The sequence below is a fragment of the Ochotona curzoniae genome, unplaced genomic scaffold, assembly GCF_017591425.1.
Source record: "Ochotona curzoniae isolate NIBS_2020 unplaced genomic scaffold, NIBS_Ocur_1.0 contig_2321, whole genome shotgun sequence".
Lineage (NCBI taxonomy): Eukaryota > Metazoa > Chordata > Mammalia > Lagomorpha > Ochotonidae > Ochotona > Ochotona curzoniae.
Genome location: NW_024465421.1, coordinates 16,244,907 through 16,264,197, shown reverse-complemented (window position 1 = coordinate 16,264,197; position 19,291 = coordinate 16,244,907). Strand labels below are relative to the sequence as shown.

Here is a 19,291-nt window from a genome sequence, read left to right as displayed (position 1 = left end):
TACTCATGCATGGGTGCCATCCATCTCTGATTCCAGGGCTCCAGGAGTCAGAGACTGGGCAAAGCCATTCCAGAAAGAAGTAGCTGCAAAAAACAAACAAACAAACAAACAAACAAACAAAAAAACAAAAAAAAAAAAAAACCAGAAAGGATGGGGCGGCTGCTTACCCTGTCCCGGATACCGAAGATGGTGATGGTGGTTTCTTGGTTCATTACTGCTATGGCGGACAGCTCGGAAGCAAGTAAGTGTGTGTGTGTGTGTGTGTGTGTGTGTGTGTGTGTGTGTGTGTGTGTAAACATACAGCAAACACTGCTGCCCTCTGCAAAAATAGCCCCAGCTCCTCTCCTGTCTCATTTGTGATTTGCATAGCCTTGGTTCCAAGTCTACTTCTCAGACTTAGTACTGTGTGCAGGACTCACCTGGAAATGCTGCCAGAATGTGGATTCTGGTTCAGTAGAGGCTCAGCGTGGGGCCTGACCCTACATTTCTGACCAGCTTCCAGGGGATGCAGATGTTGAGGTCTCGGGGCTCCCTAATGAGGGAGACAAAGGGGTTGGATCACATCTCGGGCTTGCTGGCTCTTCACCCAAAGGCCAGCAGCTTCCTAAATCCCCCCCAAAGAAGGGAGCTGAGCAGACACCAGCACAATGTTGCAGCTGGAAAGGGCAGCAAGCTCACCATCGATCCTGCCCAAGTGCAGGAATCCTGTGCTTTTTCCCTGTGCATGTGGGACTGTGGCTGTTTTACAAGATTCAACTTGAAAATAGCATTTAGCACTAAGGAATGAATGCCAGGAGTGTGGACATCATCAGGTGGGGTGAAGTGGGGAGAGTTATTTGTTATCAAGAGAATCAGCTAAGAAGTCTTTTAAAAAGATTATTTTTATTTGAAAGGCAGATTTACAGGAAGAGAACAAGAGACAGAGGGAGAGGGACTTTCCATCTGTTGGCTCATTTCCCCCAAATGGCTACACAGTAGCTGGAGCTGAGGTGTATTTTAAGTCAAGAGTCTAGAGCCTCCTCTGGGTGTTCCACGTGGGTGTAGGGGCCCAAGGACTTGGGCCATTTTTCACTGCCCACCCAGGCACATTATCAGGGAACTGAATTGGAAGCAGAGCAGCCAGGATCGAACTGGCTCCTGCATGGGATGCCAGCACTGGAGGTGGAGGCTGAATCCACTACACCATGGCACTGGTCCCAGAAATAAATTTTAAAGAGCACGAAGACAGACAATGGAACGATAGTTCAAACATGGCTTGGGACATGTGCATTCTGTGTCCAAGTGCCTTGTTTGTCTCCTGGTTCCTCTGCTTCCCAACCTGTTGCTTGGTAAAGTGCATCTGGCGGGGAAGCAGCTGGTGAGCACTCAAATGGCTGGGTCCTGTCACCTGCAGTATGTGTGGCAGGGACACCCAAATTATATACTTGGCTCTTGGTTTTATGGAGGTTGTGGGCCTTTTAGGGATTAAACCAGTGGTATAGAAATTTCTCTGCCTTTTACTAACTTTGAAACAGAATGAAAACAAACTTTACAATTAAAAAAAGATTTATTTATTTTTATTGGAAAGTCAGATTTACAGAGAGGAGAAGCAGAGAGAAAGATCTTCTATTTGCTGACTCACTCCTCAAGGGGTTGCATTAGCCAGAGCTGAACTGAAACCAGGAACCAGGAGCTTCTTCCTGGTCTCCCATGTGGATGCAGGGACCCATGGCTTTGGGCCATCTTCCACTGCTTTCCCAGGCCATGAGCAGGGTGCTGGATGGGAAGTGGAGCAACTGGGACACAAACCAGCACCCATATGGGATCTGGCATATGCAAGGCTAGGGTTTAGCCACTAGGCTACCACTGGGCCCCAAACTTTACAATTTTTAGAGTGTGAGTTCCTGGGGGGGGGGGGTGGTGAGCGAGGCAGGACTCTCTGGGTAGCTACTGGCTGCCAGAGCTCTGAGCCTGCCATCTCTTCTGTCCCCAGGAGAATGCTTTGAATGTCACAGCAATGCCACCTGCCTGGAGGACGGGGTGGTCACCACCTGCACCTGCTTGGCGGGCTTCACCGGCAATGGCCTCCAGTGCTCGGATCTGGATGAATGCGCCAGCCCAGGAGCACACAACTGCTCCGCCAACAGCAGCTGCGTCAACACGCAGGGCTCCTACACATGTGTCTGCCTCGACGGCTTCCGCGAGACGCCCGGGCAAGGCTGCACAGATATAGATGAGTGTAAGGAGCCAGGTCTTAACCGCTGCCACGCCTTGGCCACCTGTGTCAACAGCGAGGGCAACTACTCCTGCGTGTGTCCAGAGGGCTACCTTGGGGACGGATTCAACTGTGAATGCTCGCCAGGCTCCTGCGGCCATGGGCTGGAATGCTTGCTCCAGGGCACCCAGCATGTTTGCGTTGATCCATGCCAGGCGTACAGCACCCTGGATCAGTACTGGCGCAGCTCCCATTACGGGACCGGTTATTCTTGCGACACCGATCTGAATGGCTGGTACCGCTTTGTGGGCCACGGTGGCGTGCGCCTGGCAGAGACCTGCGTGCCCTCGCTGCGCTGCAATACAGCTGCACCCATGTGGCTCAACGGCTCTCACCCGTCCAGCAACGAGGGCATTGTGACCCGCTTGGCCTGCGCGCACTGGAGTGGCAACTGCTGTCTGTGGCACACCCAGATCCAGGTGAAGGCCTGTACTGGCGGCTACTACGTCTACAACCTGACACCAGCCCCTGAGTGCCACCTGGCATACTGCACAGGTGAATCAGGCGGTTCCCCACCATCCCCTACCCCTCCCCACCCCTCCTCACCCCACATGGGCATGGCGTGGGGGCTGGGCGCACCCTTGCTGATTGCCCGTCTGTCCCTGTGACCCCGCAGACCCCACCTCCGTGGAGGGAACGTGTGAGGAATGCGGTATTGACGAGGACTGCAAGTCTGACAACGGCAGGTGGCACTGCCAGTGCAAACAGGACAACATCACAAGTGAGGCCATTGTGTTGGGGTGGGGAGGAAGGGCGCAGTCCGACTGGGCGAAACCACAATGTGTGTGTGAGATGGGGGTCGCGAGGGTGAGGCCTAGGGGGTAGGTCTCCAATTCACTGAGTCTCTATGCTTGCACGCACCGCCACAAGTCTGGCTGGCAACGGACAGCTGGCAACGCCAGCAGGGAACCAGGGGAGCCTGGGACGCTGCCCGAGTCACATTCCCACAGCACCATAACACGGGACCGCTGGCCACTTGGCACCCTGTCTCAGTTCCCTCACATGTCTGATTGTTGAAGGTGACTAATATTTCCCACGTGGCAGTCCCCATTTTGGCCAGGTGCAAACGCCACCTTTACAACTGTGCACTGTCCAAGCCCCACCTATCTGCACGGTGATGTGGGGTGTACACTTGGCTGTCTTCAAATGGAATCTTTTCTTCTTCAAAGTAAGTTTAAAATGCTCTCTATGGTGCTAGATGGGAGGTTAGCTAAAAAGTAAAGCATCACTCTGCTATGTGTGGTGAAATACATGGAATTGTTCAGTGTATATAAATAAAATACGTTTTTAGAAAGCAGGAAAAAGTATAAAATAAGTAGGATAAGAAAGCAGAATTATCCTTTCTAGCAGCAGTACAATACCTTAATAAAATGATTAAAAATAAATATTGAAGATGAAAGACTTCCATTTAAAGATACCTTAAACAATTTTAGTTGGATGTTGTAGTCTCTCCCACACTCTGAATCTGAGGTTTACTATCTAAAAGGAAAATCAACCAGTAAGTGGCATAAAAGAATTCACAACAAGCAAGGAGTGATGGGACTTTTCCTTTTTATGGAAAAAGCTGAGATTCAGCATTCTGTGACACTGGTACGGTGCATAGGGAAGTTGGGGCTGGCTGGTTGGTCTCACCCAGACATGCTCAGAGTTCAGTCTTTTGTCTTGATACCTGCAAGCCAAGATGCTTAGAGCACCCCAGCTGGCCCGCCAGCCCAGCCAGCTCTGCCAGGCTCCTGGGAGTGTGGGCTAGACCCTTGAGCTCCAGCCACAGCTTCCCCCCACCAATCCCTCAACCATGCTCCCTGACTATTCCAGATCTTAGACAGCTGGAGCACAAGGTGGAGTGTGGAGTCAGTAACATCAAGGTGTCACTGAGCAAGTGCCAGCTGAGGAGCCTGGGGTTCCAGAAGATCTTCATGTACCTACGTGACAGCAAGTGCTCTGGCTTCGAGGAGAGAGGCGTCCGGGACTGGATGTCCATCGTGACTCCAACCCAGGAAGGCCCCTGCGGGACTGTGATGACGGTATGTCCAGACCAGGGGGTACACAGCCTGGTTCGAATCCCAGCTCCTCCTCTTAGGGTGGTAGGAGCTGGGGGAGTCATTTAGCTTGACTGCATCTCAATTTTCTCAACTATATAAAGGGAAACTAGTAAGACCTACACTGTAAGGGTGTTGAGAAAATCACATGGGTTCCTGTGTTTACGGTGATCAGGACAGAACTGGGGCAGAGGTCTCAGAAAAGGACAGAGAGAGCAAGCTGTGGTGGTAGGCACCCATTTTACAGATGGGGAAAGTCAAGCTTGGATGGCAGTGTGGTTCCCAGCAAGTACGTATCAATGCCAGGTTCAGAAGCAGGTCTGCGTGTTTTTGGTGGTCAGGGGAGGCAGGATCTGTTGTCATTAGCATTTGGAGAACCAGGTCCTCTCGTCCATGGACCTTTTTAAAGGTTTGCATGAGTGAAGGGCTGTTTCCTCTTGCATCTTAAATGCCTTGCAAGAAAAAAGAGGGAAAACAAAGGGAGGAAGACAGAAATGACTCATCTGCACCTGCTGAGGATGGTGTTTGCAGTTCCATCCGTGACAATCAGGCTCTTCAGTCCTGGAGAGAGGAAGCATGCAGCAATGGAAAGAGCCCAGGCGCATGAGATGCCCCATGATGTAGGAGTGAGGTGACTTGGCTTCTCAGGGTCCTCAAAGGGTCCAAGCCTTGCTGCAGAAGGAACATCAAGTTCAGAATTTAAAGTGGGATATGTGTTCCCATGTGGTCACTGTTGTCATTTTTTTTATCACCAAGACTGGGAGGGCAGCTGACAGGTGAGAGAGACAGACTGCTTGTCTTAGCAATCCGACTCCAGTTCTCACACACTTCTCTCCTACCCCTGTTCCTTCTGCACAGAGGAATGCCACCCATGCCACCTACAGCAACATACTCTACTTGTCCGATGAGATCATCATCCGTGACTACAACATCAAAATCAACTTTACCTGCTCCTACCCCCTGGACATGAAAGTCAGCCTAAAGACAACCTTACATCCTGTGGTCAGGTGTGGCAGGACAGAGTTCCCAGGGCCCCTGGATGGCTCTGTTCAATACTCCCTTACCAATGAGGTCTTTCACAACCCTGACAACTGCCGCCCTTAGGATGCTGGTGGTCAGGGCTTGGTGTCAGGGTTGCCCAGTGTAGGAGCCCAGCTGCCCCTCCTAGAGCCTGGTGCAGGCTGGGTCATGTGCTAACCAGATGGCTCTGAAAAGTTCTTTTTGTTCTGGCTGTCAGTCCTTTCATTTGTGAAATGGGTTTATTGATTCTCAATTCTACTTTTCCTAGGATAACAAGAAGCCATCTATAGATACAAATCAGATTGTAGTGTCTCTGGCTTTTCAGAGGGGAGGGAAGCAGTTAGCTCTCAGTTCCACCTGCTAAGGGGTTTTGGATAATTTGCAACCTCATGTGTGGACCTCAGGTTCCTCTTTCTCTGTCGATTGAAGCAGCTTGATTAAAGAGGTGTTTGCAAATCCTGTTCTTTTGAGGTGCCTTGTTAGGCGCAGACTTGGGGGATGAAGAAGAGAGGTTCCACCCACAGCAAGTGTGGGAGGCTTGATATCTTTCTCTCTTTCTTAAAGAATACCCTCTTTGGTAAATAAAGTTGTCTTTCAGGATGATGAATCAGAAGCCATGGCTGGAAAAAAAAAAAACCTAATTGCCATAATCCATGGCATTTGCTGAGTGCTGCTGTATGTCAGCCTTAAGCCTGGTACTCCCCACAGCACATTTACTACAATCTTGCAGCAACCCTGGGAAGTGCAGGCATGATTGGTGGTGGAATTCCTGCAGTTCTGGTGTGGCACTGAAGCTAAGAGAAGGCTGTCCCAAGATGGGAGCAGAGCTAGGATTCACAACCAGTCCTTGAGCCTACCATGGCCTTCCATTTGAAACTTGCCTGTGTTTTTATGTTCTCTGCACCCATCAGACTCAGGGAAGGGCAGTGTAGCACCAGGCTGGCTGGGGTTGGGGTGAAGAAGCTTGCTCAGTGTAGGCCTTGGCTGGAGCATCACTAGGGGCTATGCTCTAGGGGCAACTCATGGGTACAACACTAGATCTAGATTGACTTGGAGATTTTGTCCCAGCAAAATCCAGCCTCACCTGTAAGCTAATAGCCATCTGGCTGGACCCTATTTTGTGCAGTGTCAGTTGGACAATGTCCTGTGTGAGTTCATCTGGTGAAATCCATATTGGTGTGGCTGTGTTTAGTGGTGTTAGAGATGACCCTTTATGAGCCCAATCTCTCATGAGACAGCCAGGACACAGACCTGGGAGGTTCATAACTGCTCATTCCTCTTCACCTGTTCCAGGTTGAGCGTAAAGAAGGAGATTGCGTAATTTTTTCAAGGAGCTGTTTGCTCCATCTTGAAGGTTACATGGGTAGTGATGACCACCCAGGGAAGGTTGCTAGCATTATCACCAAGGAGCTTGTTGGAAATTTAGTGCTTTGGCCCCATCCCAAGCCCGCTGAGCCAGAGCCTGCATTTCCACCAAATCCTGAGGTGACCCAAGTGTGCACACTGCAGTGTGCCAAGTGGTGGTTGGTGGGACCCACTCCTGTTTTTTGCACCCAAATGCACATAATGGTAAGGCACTGCCCAAGAACGCTGACAAGAAAGGGTGGCCCCGATCTGAATGTCCCCTGCCACTTCTCCACCAACTCCTCTTCCCCTGCAGTTCCTTGAACATCAGCATGGGAGGGACAGGCATGTTCACCGTGCAGATGGCGCTCTTCCAGGATGCTACCTACACGCAGCCCTACCAAGGCTCCTCGGTGACCCTGTCCACAGAAGCCTTTCTCTACGTGGGCACCATCCTGGATGGGGGTGATGTGTCGCGCTTTGCACTCGTGATGACTAACTGCTATGCTACACCCAGCAGCAATGCCACAGACCCCATAAAGTACTTCATCATCCAGGACAGGTGAGGCAAAGATTCCAGCCCTTCAGTGGAGGTCTTTGGGTCTGAAGCAGGGAAAAGTATGTTCTTACTGTTTTTTTTAACTGACACTGCTGTCCACTGTGAATATAGGTGTCAACAATGTAAGTGTTAATACGTGGAAACGTTCACTGGTACTTTCTAGTGGCCATGTGTGAGGATTTGCATCAGTCCTTATTATCTAATGCATGTATATGCATATATATGTATTTGTAAACATGAATTTATGTAGAACATATAAGTGTGAGTATTTGCATACACATATGGATATATCAAATGTTTAACCATTTGAGAAGTGTTCTTCAATTTTAGTCACTTTCCTTTAAAATCCTTTGCATATTTTATGTACTGAAAGTGTTATTTTTTGGAAAAACTTATGTATTTGAAGGAGTGAGAGAGAGAAAGAGACCCTTCATTTATCCATTCATCCATCAACTAGTTTATTGCCAAATGGCTGCAGTAGCTGGGGCCAGGCTGGGCTGAAGCCAGGAGCCAGTAACTCCATCCACAGCTGTGGCAGGGGATCAAAACACTTAAACCATCATCTGCTTCCTTCCCAGGCACCTTAGTAGGGAGCTGGATCAGAAATGGAGCAGCCAAAATTGGAACTGGGTACTGTGGTGTGACATGTAGGCACCCAAAATAGCAGCTTATCGCACAGCAACCCAATGCCTTCCTCCTAAAATATTGTTGTTGAGGAGGAAGAACAGACAGTGCTCACCAGAGGGCAGAGGGGTCCATGACTCAGAAGATCGTAAGGGCACCAGGTTGCCTGGCACCTAGTTGGGAGAGGGATGAGCATGGTTAGCCAGAGGCCAGGTGAAACTGAGAGGACACAGGTGCCTGAATACCATATTAGGGAAGAAGGAGCTTGTGTTCCCACCCAGCAGCTGAACAGGTGCTTAGGGAGTTTGTTGGGAATCAGGCTCTAGGGATGCCACAGGGAGTTAGGGAGGTGAACCCCTGTCCTCCCTAGCAATGAAACACTAAAGGAATATACAGGATGTGAATGACAAGGAGGCTATAGAATAAATGAAGGGGAGGCAGGAGAGGAGTCCTCGCCAGACCTCCTGGGATCAAGGGGCAGTTGCAGTTGAGTCTGAAGCACTTGCCTTTCTGTTAGCTGGAATCTCCCTCTGCAATAAAAACAAAGTGGAAGTGTGGTTTAGGGCCATTGACAAGTAATAGTGCCCAAGATTTACTAACACTCTTCAGTTTACCTTGTGCTTATAGAATGGCTGTTTTACTTATGCTGCGTGATAACCAATTTGCTATGTATCATTACAACCTTGAAGTACTTCTAGAAAATAACTATTTCAATGAAAGTTGTAAATGAACTTGAAGGAGTTCAGGTAATAATAGCAACACAGATGTTGGGATATGCAGGAGAAAAATCAGGAAGATGGCATCTGGATACGACCAAACATAGTGGTAATTTGGAAAACACAGGCATGGCCCTGCTGGAGGTTTCCTGGAGATTTGAGTTCAAATCCTGGCTTTGGCATTCTTAGTTCTGAGATGCAAGTTAGCTCATCTCTTAGGATATTTGTCTTTTTCCAACCTGCAAAATGGGGATAAGTAATACCTCTTGAAAAATTCCTGGGGTTTTTAAAGTTTGTTTTTCTTCAGATAAAAGTACAGCAGGTACATTGTAGAAAGCTTGGGAAATTTTGAGAAAGAAGAAGGAAGAACACTGGGGTGTGTCTGTGTGTTTTGGTCCGGCTGTGGGTTTGTGCGTGCAAGAGGGGCTGGGTTGAGTATCATGGTCTTGGAGAGAAGCCAAGAACATTACAAGATGCAAACAAGAAGGGGACGAGTCGGGAGAATGCTGAAGTTGGATGAGGGGACCCTTGGATGTCTGGCTTGGGTTGATGCACGGGGCTGCCTGTGGTCCGGCCAGACGCCACCCTGTCTGCTTCTTGACAGGTGGGTCCACTTTACCTCAATGTTTTTACTCTGCCAAGTGGAGTTTGCACTTGGGTGATCAGCTCTGAATCATGGGGAGCACACAATGGAGGGGAAATGCGCCCTGAAAAGTTCCCTTCTCGGTTCTCAGAGTCAGCATTCAACCTTTCTCCTGAATCAATGTTGAACAGGAAACAGCAGAGAGGGCACCCAACTGGCTAGCCCCGAAACTCCGGGTTTCTCACCCTGGCAGCCATGTGCAAGTCCTTGGGCTGTGGCTTTTTCATTTTGTCTTTCTCTTAGCATGTTTGGTTGGGTACGGTCGTGTGCGTCTGAAGATGGGTGCACCTGCCGCCACGTGGTCACTAGCCCCTGTTCCCTTGTTAGAATTAGTCCAGGCCTATCAGTGTAAACTTGTAATTGATGAGGCTTTAATGCCATTTCCTGAGAAATCAGAAACTGCTGATGTGTGGATGGTTTTAACACCACATACGCTTATGACATTCTTGCTTTCGTGTCAAATGGTCAGTGCTTGCCGTGCATCCCCTTCTGTTATAAGCTCTGTGAAAATTTAGCTGATTTAATCCCTAAAACCATCTTAGGATGTGGGCAGTGATAACCACCCCTGCATTCTTTATGTGTAGGTGGGAAAATTGGAGCATAGGGAGATGAAGAAAGTTGCCGCAGTAACAGGGCTAATACAGGTGGTCGAGCACTATCTTGCTTTGGACAGTATGTGACATCACTCTATCCTCCATCGCCCAGATGCCCACACTCTAGGGACTCAACCATCCAAGTGGTGGAGAACGGGATGTCTCCGCAGGCCCGATTTTCCGTGCAGATGTTCCGGTTTGCAGGAAACTTCGACCTGGTCTACCTGCACTGTGAGGTGTATCTCTGCGACATCATCGAGGAGGAGTGCACGCCTGTGAGTGCCCTCTGTGCCCTCGGCCTGCAGAACTCACCCTCTCCCTCCCCCAGCCCCCATAGCCAAGGCAACCAGCTACAGCTGCATCCCAGCACTCCCCTGTTAAAACTGGGAGAGGAGGACAAGGGAGATGGGATGAGTGTGGCTACAGGGGAAACCTGAGCTCCTGGAAAGTTGGGTGAGAAAGCTTTGGGCTTGGGTTCTATCTGAGCTTTCTAAGGCTCTGCAGCAGCTCTTCAAGGTAGGTAGTACTTGCCTCATTTTCTAGGCCAAGAGAGGCTCAGAGAGCTTAAGTAATGGCCCAAGGTCATGATAAATTGTAGAGCTAAGTGACATTACCTCTATCCTCCATGTGTCCCCATGTGTCCTGATCTTGCCTCTCCTACCTCAACTCATGTCACCTGCCAGGGTCATGTGTGGTCTCTCTCATGACAGATTTTCTTGGTCACTCTCTTCCCTGCAGACCTGTACTGGAACCAGAGTTCGAAGTGGGGGTTCCATTGACCAGTCCCGGGTCCTGAACTTGGGTCCCATCACACGGCAAAGTAAGAACGGTTTCTGACTGGGTGGGAATGATTGCAGTTGGGGGAGAGAGTGTGTGCACCCAAAACCTGGTTCCCCTTGGGATCTTCCTGGGATCTAAAGGACTGGTGGGGAGCTAGTGGATCCTTGGGGGTGGGGGGCACTTGGAACATAAACTGTCTCTCTTTGATGAATATTCAGTTCCCATGAATAATGCATTCATTAGTTCACTGTATGCCAGGCCCCGGGGTGAGAGGTTGGGGATCTTGTGAGCAGAAACAGATGTAGCATTACTCATGTGGAGCAGGTGGATCCTTGCAAGAAATTTTGTTCAAACTCGGTTGGATTTATTCAAAGCCATAACCTTCAGGGAAATGAGGGAAAAGAGCTTTTACAATAGAGGGAAGCAGATTCCATCTAGGGGATTGGGAAGAATGAGGCTGACATTTAGAAACTATGATGGAGTGAGCCAAGAGGGGAAGAGGAGAGTAGATAGAGGCAGTGACTCCCAGGTAGGGGTGCAGCATGGGCCAAGGTCCTGGGGGAAGAGGGGCCCAGCTGCTGGAGGAACTGCAAGGAGGCCTGGAAGCCTGAAATTGATGAGGGATGATCAGGTGCAGGCAAAGCTTGAGATGAAGGTAGAACATTATCATTCTGACTGAAGTTTTGTGTCTTTCTCTGGAAAGCAGTGGGGAGACACTGAAGAAAGTGGAACAGAGGCGTTCACTAAACCAGATTCAGGGTTCAGAAAGCACACTTTGGCTTCAAGTAGATGAGCAGGTTCCGGGGGCCTCCCCTCGCTCCTCCTCACCTGCCTGCCTTCTTGTTCTAATGATGCCTTCTGTTTCCTTCCCAAAGATCTCCAGGCTGTAGTCTCGGGGGCTGCTTCCAGCAGCATGGGTAAGTATAGCTGCTCTCTGCCCAGGGCTCTGCTCCAGAATGCCACAGAGCTTCTCTCTGTGAGTCCCAGGGTGTGCTTGGCTTGAGCTCTACAGAGGCGACCATGTCTATGGAGACATTTGGGCCTGGGGCGTCTTACAGTGGCTCCTGTTGCATAGGGACACGGGTTCACGAGACTGTGAGTCAGGCACATTTGGGCACATATGGGAGGTCACGTGTGTTTGCTCTTCTCTGCGCACGCAGATGTGGTTGCCTGCATGCCTGCACTCACACACACACACACACACACACACACACACCCTATGAGCCTGTACCCCAAAAGGAAGTCACATCCTCTCATCTGCATCTGGGCATTTTTGGGGGTGCCACAATGCCATCTCCAGCCCCCATTTTAGAGTTCACTAGCAGGTGACTAAGAAGTGTTGAGTGCTACTGTGTGCCAAGACCCACACGTAACGCTGGGCTGAACACAACGGAAAAATCAAGAGCCTCCATTTGTTTGTTTCTTTGCCCCCCCCCACTGAACAGGAAGGCCAGGAGCTGGAGCGGGGGGTGTTTCTATGGCTCTAGGTTTTCTACGGTGGCTGAACTGTCTGAAAATCAAAAATGAGAAGTCCGCTCAGGCAATAGTTGCCCTTCTTGCCTCCCGGCACCTGGACGCGTGGTGGTATTACATCAGCTGGTGTGCAACCTGAGCTAGCTCAGTCTGGGTCTTGGGCTCAGGATGGGAGAGTCAGGTGTTCCTGTGAATGCCCAGCCTGCCGTGGTCTCTAGGGATGGTTGGATAGGACCAGCACTGCCCTAGAGTGTCCTGTTGTGGAGGGTCTTAAGCTTTAATTAGAAGAAAGATGAAATTCATCTATCTGGGAGGGCACCTGTTTATTTCTTTTTCCATGGATGGTGAGCACTCTTTTCTGATTAGAGAAAGAAAAATCTTTCTTTAAAGCTGATTTATTTGAAAGGCAGGGGGACAGAGAGAAGGGGAGAGACAGAGGGAGTAAGAGATTTTCCATCTACAGGTTTGTTTCCCATTTTCAGAGACAGGCCAGGCCAAAGCCAGGAACGCGCCTGGGTCTCCATGTGGGTGACTGGGCCCCAACACTTGGGCCATCTTCTGCTGCCTACCCAGGCACGTTAGCAGGGAGCTGGAGCAAAAGCACAGAGCAGCCAGTTCTCAAATTGGGGTGAGATGTCTGAATTGGAAGCAGAGGTTTAATCGGCTGCACCACACGCCAGCCGCAGAGGCTTCCTTTTTGTTCTGAGCGACGGTCTGGAGAGGGTGTCCCTTTCCCATTGGTGCCTCAGCGGTAATGTCCATTCATTTGCACGCAAACACCAAGTGCTGGCAGTGAGGCCGTGATGGCTTTCTCTTTCAGGGCTCTTCAAAGTCTGGCTGCCTCTTCTTCTCACGTCCATCTTGACCCTGGCAGTTCAGTGATGAGGAAATGGCAAGAAAGCCTGTGTGCTGCGCTACCAGGACCCCCTTCTGCTGGCCAGGAGGGCGATTCTGGCTGCTGCTCCAGCCACAGGAACGGAGCTCATGCTTCAGCCAGCCAACTCCTAGATCCTACCCTTCAGTCCCTGCTCTTGCAACTTGTCCAAGTCTGTTAGCACTGCCTGCTCGCCAAGTGGAACTTGTGACAAATCTGCTCATGAGACCCCCATCAAGTGTGGCAAAATAAACATTTGAAAAGGTCGGTGTTGGAAGTCATTCATGTATTCATTCAACAAGTACTGACTGAGCGCCTACTAGCTGCAGGCACTGTCTGTGCACGAGGGATCCTGTGATGGGAGAAAGCAGACCCCACCCGTGTCTTCAAAGGAGTTCAGACCCTACCCATATCTTCAAGGAGTTCACAGTCTGCTCTGAGACTGGGTTCAGCCCAGGTTCTGCTGTGTGAACTTGGACAAGATACACAAAATTTCTGTGCTTCATACCCTCCATCCATTCATGCATTCATTCTTCCTCAGAAATAATGGCTAAGCACTACTGAGTGTGAGATGCTAGGAACAGGGCAGGGAGCAGGTGAAAAGTTGGACACAGTCTCACCTGCCTGGGCCTGGTCAATGAGAGAATGTATGCAGACGGCTTCCAAGCAGGTCAGGTGCTTTGGATGTAGGTGCTGTTAGATGGACATCTGCCGCATCTGTGTCGTGGATGTGACCATGAGGCCTCCATGAATGTCATTCTGCTTTTCACAAGCATTCTGTGCAGCAGGTGCTATGCTAGGTTGTGGGGCAACCCCAGTGGGTATGATAAGCATGACTCCATGTGTCCCTAGATTAATGAGGACTAAGCCAGGCAATGGCAGGTCCCAGGTATACCCTGATACGCCCTTCACTGGCTGAACGTTTCTCTCTCAGTCCTAAAGACCACACCAACAGTGGGGAGCAGACTCTCGCCATGGTTATAGAAGGTTCACCAGGCTTGCCAGTCGGGGGTGGGGGTTGGTGCACACAGTCCACCAGGGATTGCTGGACACCGGATCCCAGGCTTCCGCAAGCCTGTTGGACTGCTTTGCCAAGTGAGTCAGAGGACGCCAGTGCTGATGGGAACTCTCTGCCTGACTGCCAGCTGCCTTCGGGAGTTGCAGCTGCGACTTTCCTGCAGGGGAGGCCAAGGCCTCATGCTATTAGGGCCATATGATCCCAGGGAAAATCACAAGTGTCTATCAGCAAACAGGGGGCGTGAGGACAAGGTAGCTGTTGGCAAAGGACATCTTATCACCCGCAGACCGCACTGGATACAATCACCTCTTACTTGTGCATTACAGCCTGACGTAGTAGGCTGCTCCCAGCCAGGTCTTTGATCAGTCCGTATTCAAGGGGGCTCGGCTGACCTTGTCTGTTCTTCAACTCAGGTACAACAAAACATTAAGGTAAAGTCTGGGCCAATAAAAATAAAACCAAGGCCAAAGACAAGAGCTGGGGAGGAGGAGGAGAGAGAAATGGCATCAGAACAAGGCCTTGGTTTTGCTGCATTCTTTGCTTTGTCCATTCCTTTCTTGCTGTCTGCCAGTTCCTTGTTCACTTCCATACACTCAACAGATATTTTGGCCACAAATTCAAAACCGGGCACTTGTCTGGAAAGCAAGCAAATAGCAAGTAAGCAAAACAGGGCCCTGGCTCATGAGGGAAGTACATGGGAAAGGAGGAAATGGTTAAACAATAATAGCAATGTCAACGATGGTGGATGGTGGCAAGTTCAATGGAGAAAAAAATAACACAAGAAAAGGAATAGAGCAGAGAATGCTATTTTTGGTAGGATGATGAGGTATGGTCTCTGGTAAACAAAGACTGAGAAATAAAGAGGGCTATATGAAGAACAGTACAAGCAGACAGAGCGATAGTACAAAGGCTCTGAGTGCAATCTTGCGTTTTGCTATAAGGCTTAAGGCCTGACTCTCAGGGTAGGGTCTGGAGCATGCTTATGGTGATCCTGTCTGATTGTTTCCCCCAACAAGTAGTCACCAGATGCTGGTTAGCACTGCAGGGATGAGAGCTCTGTGCACAAGCACCTTACAGCACTCAGAGGGCAGCCAAGAACTGAGTGGGTAACTGAAGGGGATTTGGATCAGCCCCCGGAGACCCGGGAGTTGAGATGTGAAACACAAGGCAGTTGACAGCATTGAGAAGGGAGTCCTGTGAAAGGTGAAGAGCAGGAAGAGACCACACGTGCAATGATCTAGGCAGAGACAAGAGTGTACGCTCAGGTTTGGATGAGATTAAGAGTTCAGACAGCATAGATGGTCTGCAGCATGGAGTGTGTCCTGGAGAAATCTCAGTCAAGGTGGAAACTTCTCAGGGGCCAGGGACCTGGGAGCTTAGCCTGAGGGTGATGGGGTAACACTGGGAGATGGCACTGTGGCATCTGAGCACAGGGTAGAGGACACAAAGAAGGCAGTAAGTGGGATGACATTGAGCCTAGCAGTGAGGAGGCCTGTGACCCACACCAGGGTATCTAGTTTGATTCCCAGCTCTAATTCCTGGCACCAGCTTCCTGCTAATGTAAACCCTTTAGGGCAGCAGTGACTGCTCTTGCTGCCCACATGGGGAACCTGGATTGCATTTCTGGCTGTCAACTGCAATCCCAGCCTAACCCTGGCTGTATAGGTATTTGGGAGAGTAGATGGAAGAGCTTTATCTCAAATAAATTAATAAGTAATCTTTTTTTAAAAAAGAGTTATTGATTTTTATTGAAAAGGCAGATCAGATTTTATAGAGAGAAGGAGATATATAGAGAAAGATCTTCCATTTGCTGGTTCACTCCCCAAGTGGCTCAACAGCTAGAGCTGAGCCGATCTGAAGCCAGGAACCAGAAGCTTTTTGGGGGGGCCTTCACATGGGTACAAGATTCTCTATCGCTTTCCCGGGCCATAAGCAGAGAGGGGGATGGGAAGTTGAGCAGCCTGGACACAAGCCGGTGGCCATATGGGATCTCGACTCTTGCAAGGTAAGGATTCAGTCATTGAGCTGACATGCCAGACCCAATAAATAAATATTTTTCACCAAAGAATGGAAGCAAGGAGACCTATAAACAGCTGTTAGAGGCCTGAATTAGGATTGGTGAAGGAGGGTAGAGACGGGAAATAGCTGAAAGTTGAAAGGCAAGATTTGGTGATCATTAATGCAGTGAGGGTTAAGGGGAAAAGGAAGACTTCAGAAATGCAGGCACCAAGTGTTCACCTTGGTAATGGATGGCCATACAGTGAAGAGAAGCCTCAGGGAATGGATGGTTTCAGATTTGCCACCTGTTACCTTGCAGGAGGCAATAGGGGAGAGAGGTCTGAAGTGCAGGTGGAGAATCTGAGCTGGGGCTGGGGATGGTCCTTGAAACCAACAGGTGAGTTGTATGTGGAGTGACATGAAAAATGGGATCCTTGACCCTTCTTAGAAACTGCAGAAGGAAGAGGATCTTGTAACACAACAGGTGGATCCAAATAGGTACCAGATATTATTACAGGGAGCTAAGAAAAGGAGGGTACCCGGAGAATAGGGCAGGAGAATATGCCCAGTTGACTTTGCCATGAGATGACCCTGGCTGGAACATTTGGGCCACGAGGTTTACATGCAAATGGTCGGAAGGGGCCGAAGGAGCTGGCTCTGAAAAGGAGGAAGCTTTGACTAGCATCTTCATATCTCCTTCCCCATTCTATCCTGGCCCCTGGAAAGTCCCACTCTACTTTCTGTTCCTATGAACTCAATGCTTTTGGAATCTACATATGATTAAGATAATGTGGTATTTGTTTTCTTTCCCTGTTTTTTTTTTTTTCACCTAACTAGTCTCCCAGGTTCAGCTGTGCTCTCTAAAAGGACAGGGGTTTCTTCCTTTGGAAGTAAAATAAAAATTCCATTGTGTATTGATATCCCTCTTTATCCAGCCCTCCATGGAGGGACATCCAGGCTGAATCCACATCCAGGTTATCGTGACTAATGCTGCAATAAACCCAGGAGCATGGGTATCTCTTCAACATGGCGATGTCATTTTCTTTGGACAGAGATCTAGAACAATATTTCTATGTATATATATATATGTATACATTTTTATCTGTATTTGCTTTGAGGAGCATTCATCCCATTTTCCATATTAACCATACTAATTTGTATTTTCCTTAGCGTGCAAGGGTTTCACTTTTTATCCATATCCCCCCAAAATATTTAGAGTAGACATGCTAATTGAGGTGAGTCATACCTCATTGTTGATCAAGAGCTGCACTAACTCAGATTCTTCCAAAGTACTGCTATTTTCTACTCCTACCAATCGTGTGGCAGTGTTTCCTTTTCTCTGCATCCTCATCAACACTTTGTAAATTTTTTGATTGTGGCCATTTTAAGGAGCTAACAGTCCACTGGTGATAAAAAAAAATGCATAATTGCAGTTAATAAGAGCAATACATTTTAATGTATCTATTGGGCCTAGCACAGTAGCCTAGTGGCTAAAGGCCTTGCTTTGCACATGCTGGGATTCCATATGGGTGCCGGTTCATAGCCCGGTGGCCCCACTTTCCATCCAGTTCCCTGCCTGTAGTCTGGGAAAGCAGTAGAGGATTGTCCAAGGCCTTAACACCCTGCACCTGTATGGGAGACCTGGAAGAAGCTTCTGGCTCCTGCTTCAGCTCAGCTCAGCTCTGGTAGGGAGTGAATCAGTGGACAGAAGATCTTCCTCTCTGTCTCTTCTCTCTGTATATCTGACTTTTCAATTAAAATAATTAAATCTTTTAAATAAATATATTTAAACTATATATATATATATAGAGAGAGAGTATGTAAAAGTGACTACAGTTAATATCAATATTTTGTAGTCTTGGAAAAAGGTAAACAAAATGGCCAATATGTGCTTTTACTATGAACTAACTCTGAGATCACACATTTGTTAACTAACTAGAATTAATCTTTCACAATATATGTACACTGAAAACATGTTGTACACAACATAAAACATACAGTGTTATCTGTCAACTTTTAGAAGACTAAAAACAAATGCATATTGAAAATGTTTTGAAATAACAAAAAGAGGAGGATGAGGGCCCGGTGTGGTAGACTAGCAGCTAAAGTCCTCTTCTTAATCGTGCCGGGATTGCATATGGGCACTGGTTCTAATCCCAGCAGCCCTATTTCCCATCCAGCTCCCTGCTTGTGGCCTTGGAAAGCAGTTGAGGATGGCCCAAAGACATGGGACCCTGCACCCGCGTGGGAGACCTGGAAGAAGCTCCTGGTTCCTGGCTTCGGATCGACGCAGCTCTTGCCATTGCTGCCACTTGGGAAGTGAATCATTGGACAGAAGATCTTCCTCTCTGTCTCTCTTCCACTTTGTATATCTGTCTTTCCAATAAAATAAATAAATTTTTGCAAAAAAAAAAAGAGGAGAGTGATCTCATCAATAGTTGGGGTGGGAGATGCAGAGGATGGAGGTGAATGTTTTGTAATGCAGGGACAAGATCAAGTTCCTTACGTTTCTTGAGGTTTGGACACAGGACATATGTTGAGCATGATGGAGTAGGATGACGTAGGTGGGAAATACAGGTGAGGGCCAGAGCAAAGACCAGTTCAGAGGATGGATAAAGAGTGGCCCCTGGAGACAAAGGCAGAGAAGTCTTTGACCTAACTGAATGGATCAGTGGGCTATTTTGTGGCACCAATTGCCCAACTTCCACATTCTTGGAATTTTCCTCCAATAGCATTGGGACTAGAAAGATGGTTTGTGATGCTTTTTCTTTGAATATTCACTAGCACGTGTTACCAATGTGAAGGCCCCTGTGTTTGGTGCCTTCAGCGGTTGGGGCTTCTCTCGAAATCCTGTACAATCGAGAAGAGGCAGTAGCCACTGGTTTTGTGGAAGTCTTGACTCTTTTATTGATCCTGTGATTTCCATCATGTCTGCCTTGAAAGCAAAGCCCAGACTAGAGTGTACAAGTCCAAGAGCATCCATATCCTCTTCATGGTTCCATATCTTCCAGTCTCTAGGGTAGCTCTCCTGTCAACAGATTTGGAAGAAAGGAGTTTTGTTTGTACATTGCCATTCCATCACCAATGCAGCCATTCCCAGCTCCTCCACACTCAGTGTCTGAAATTGGATAGATTCTGGCCCTCATTTATGTATCTCTGCTTTTGTGGACCCCTCGTTGATGAATCCAGAGTGTAAGTGCTCAACGGTGATTAGCTAAGAACACAGGTACAATGCAAATCCATTGTGCAAACAAGTGTATGTTTAATTTCTCTCCACTTTTCTTGGAGTATTAAGCTTCCTTTTGATTAGTGTTTGCTTTCTGGTAATAAATATGGCTTCATTGGTTTATTGTGCG

General features: G+C 48.6%; 1 protein-coding gene across 1 annotated transcript; it reads left to right on the top strand.

Annotated features, from left to right (window-relative positions):
* The first annotated feature begins 150 nt into the window (after nucleotides 1-150).
* UMOD (uromodulin) lies at nucleotides 151-12,927 on the top strand. Its single transcript, XM_040973931.1, has 10 exons — nucleotides 151-241; nucleotides 1,973-2,749; nucleotides 2,871-2,975; nucleotides 4,070-4,278; nucleotides 5,152-5,300; nucleotides 6,974-7,219; nucleotides 9,905-10,067; nucleotides 10,531-10,612; nucleotides 11,448-11,489; nucleotides 12,866-12,927. Exons 1-10 carry the CDS (start codon nucleotides 151-153, stop codon nucleotides 12,925-12,927), a joined length of 1,926 nt encoding a protein of 641 aa, XP_040829865.1.
* Nucleotides 12,928-19,291: the final 6,364 nt, after the last annotated feature.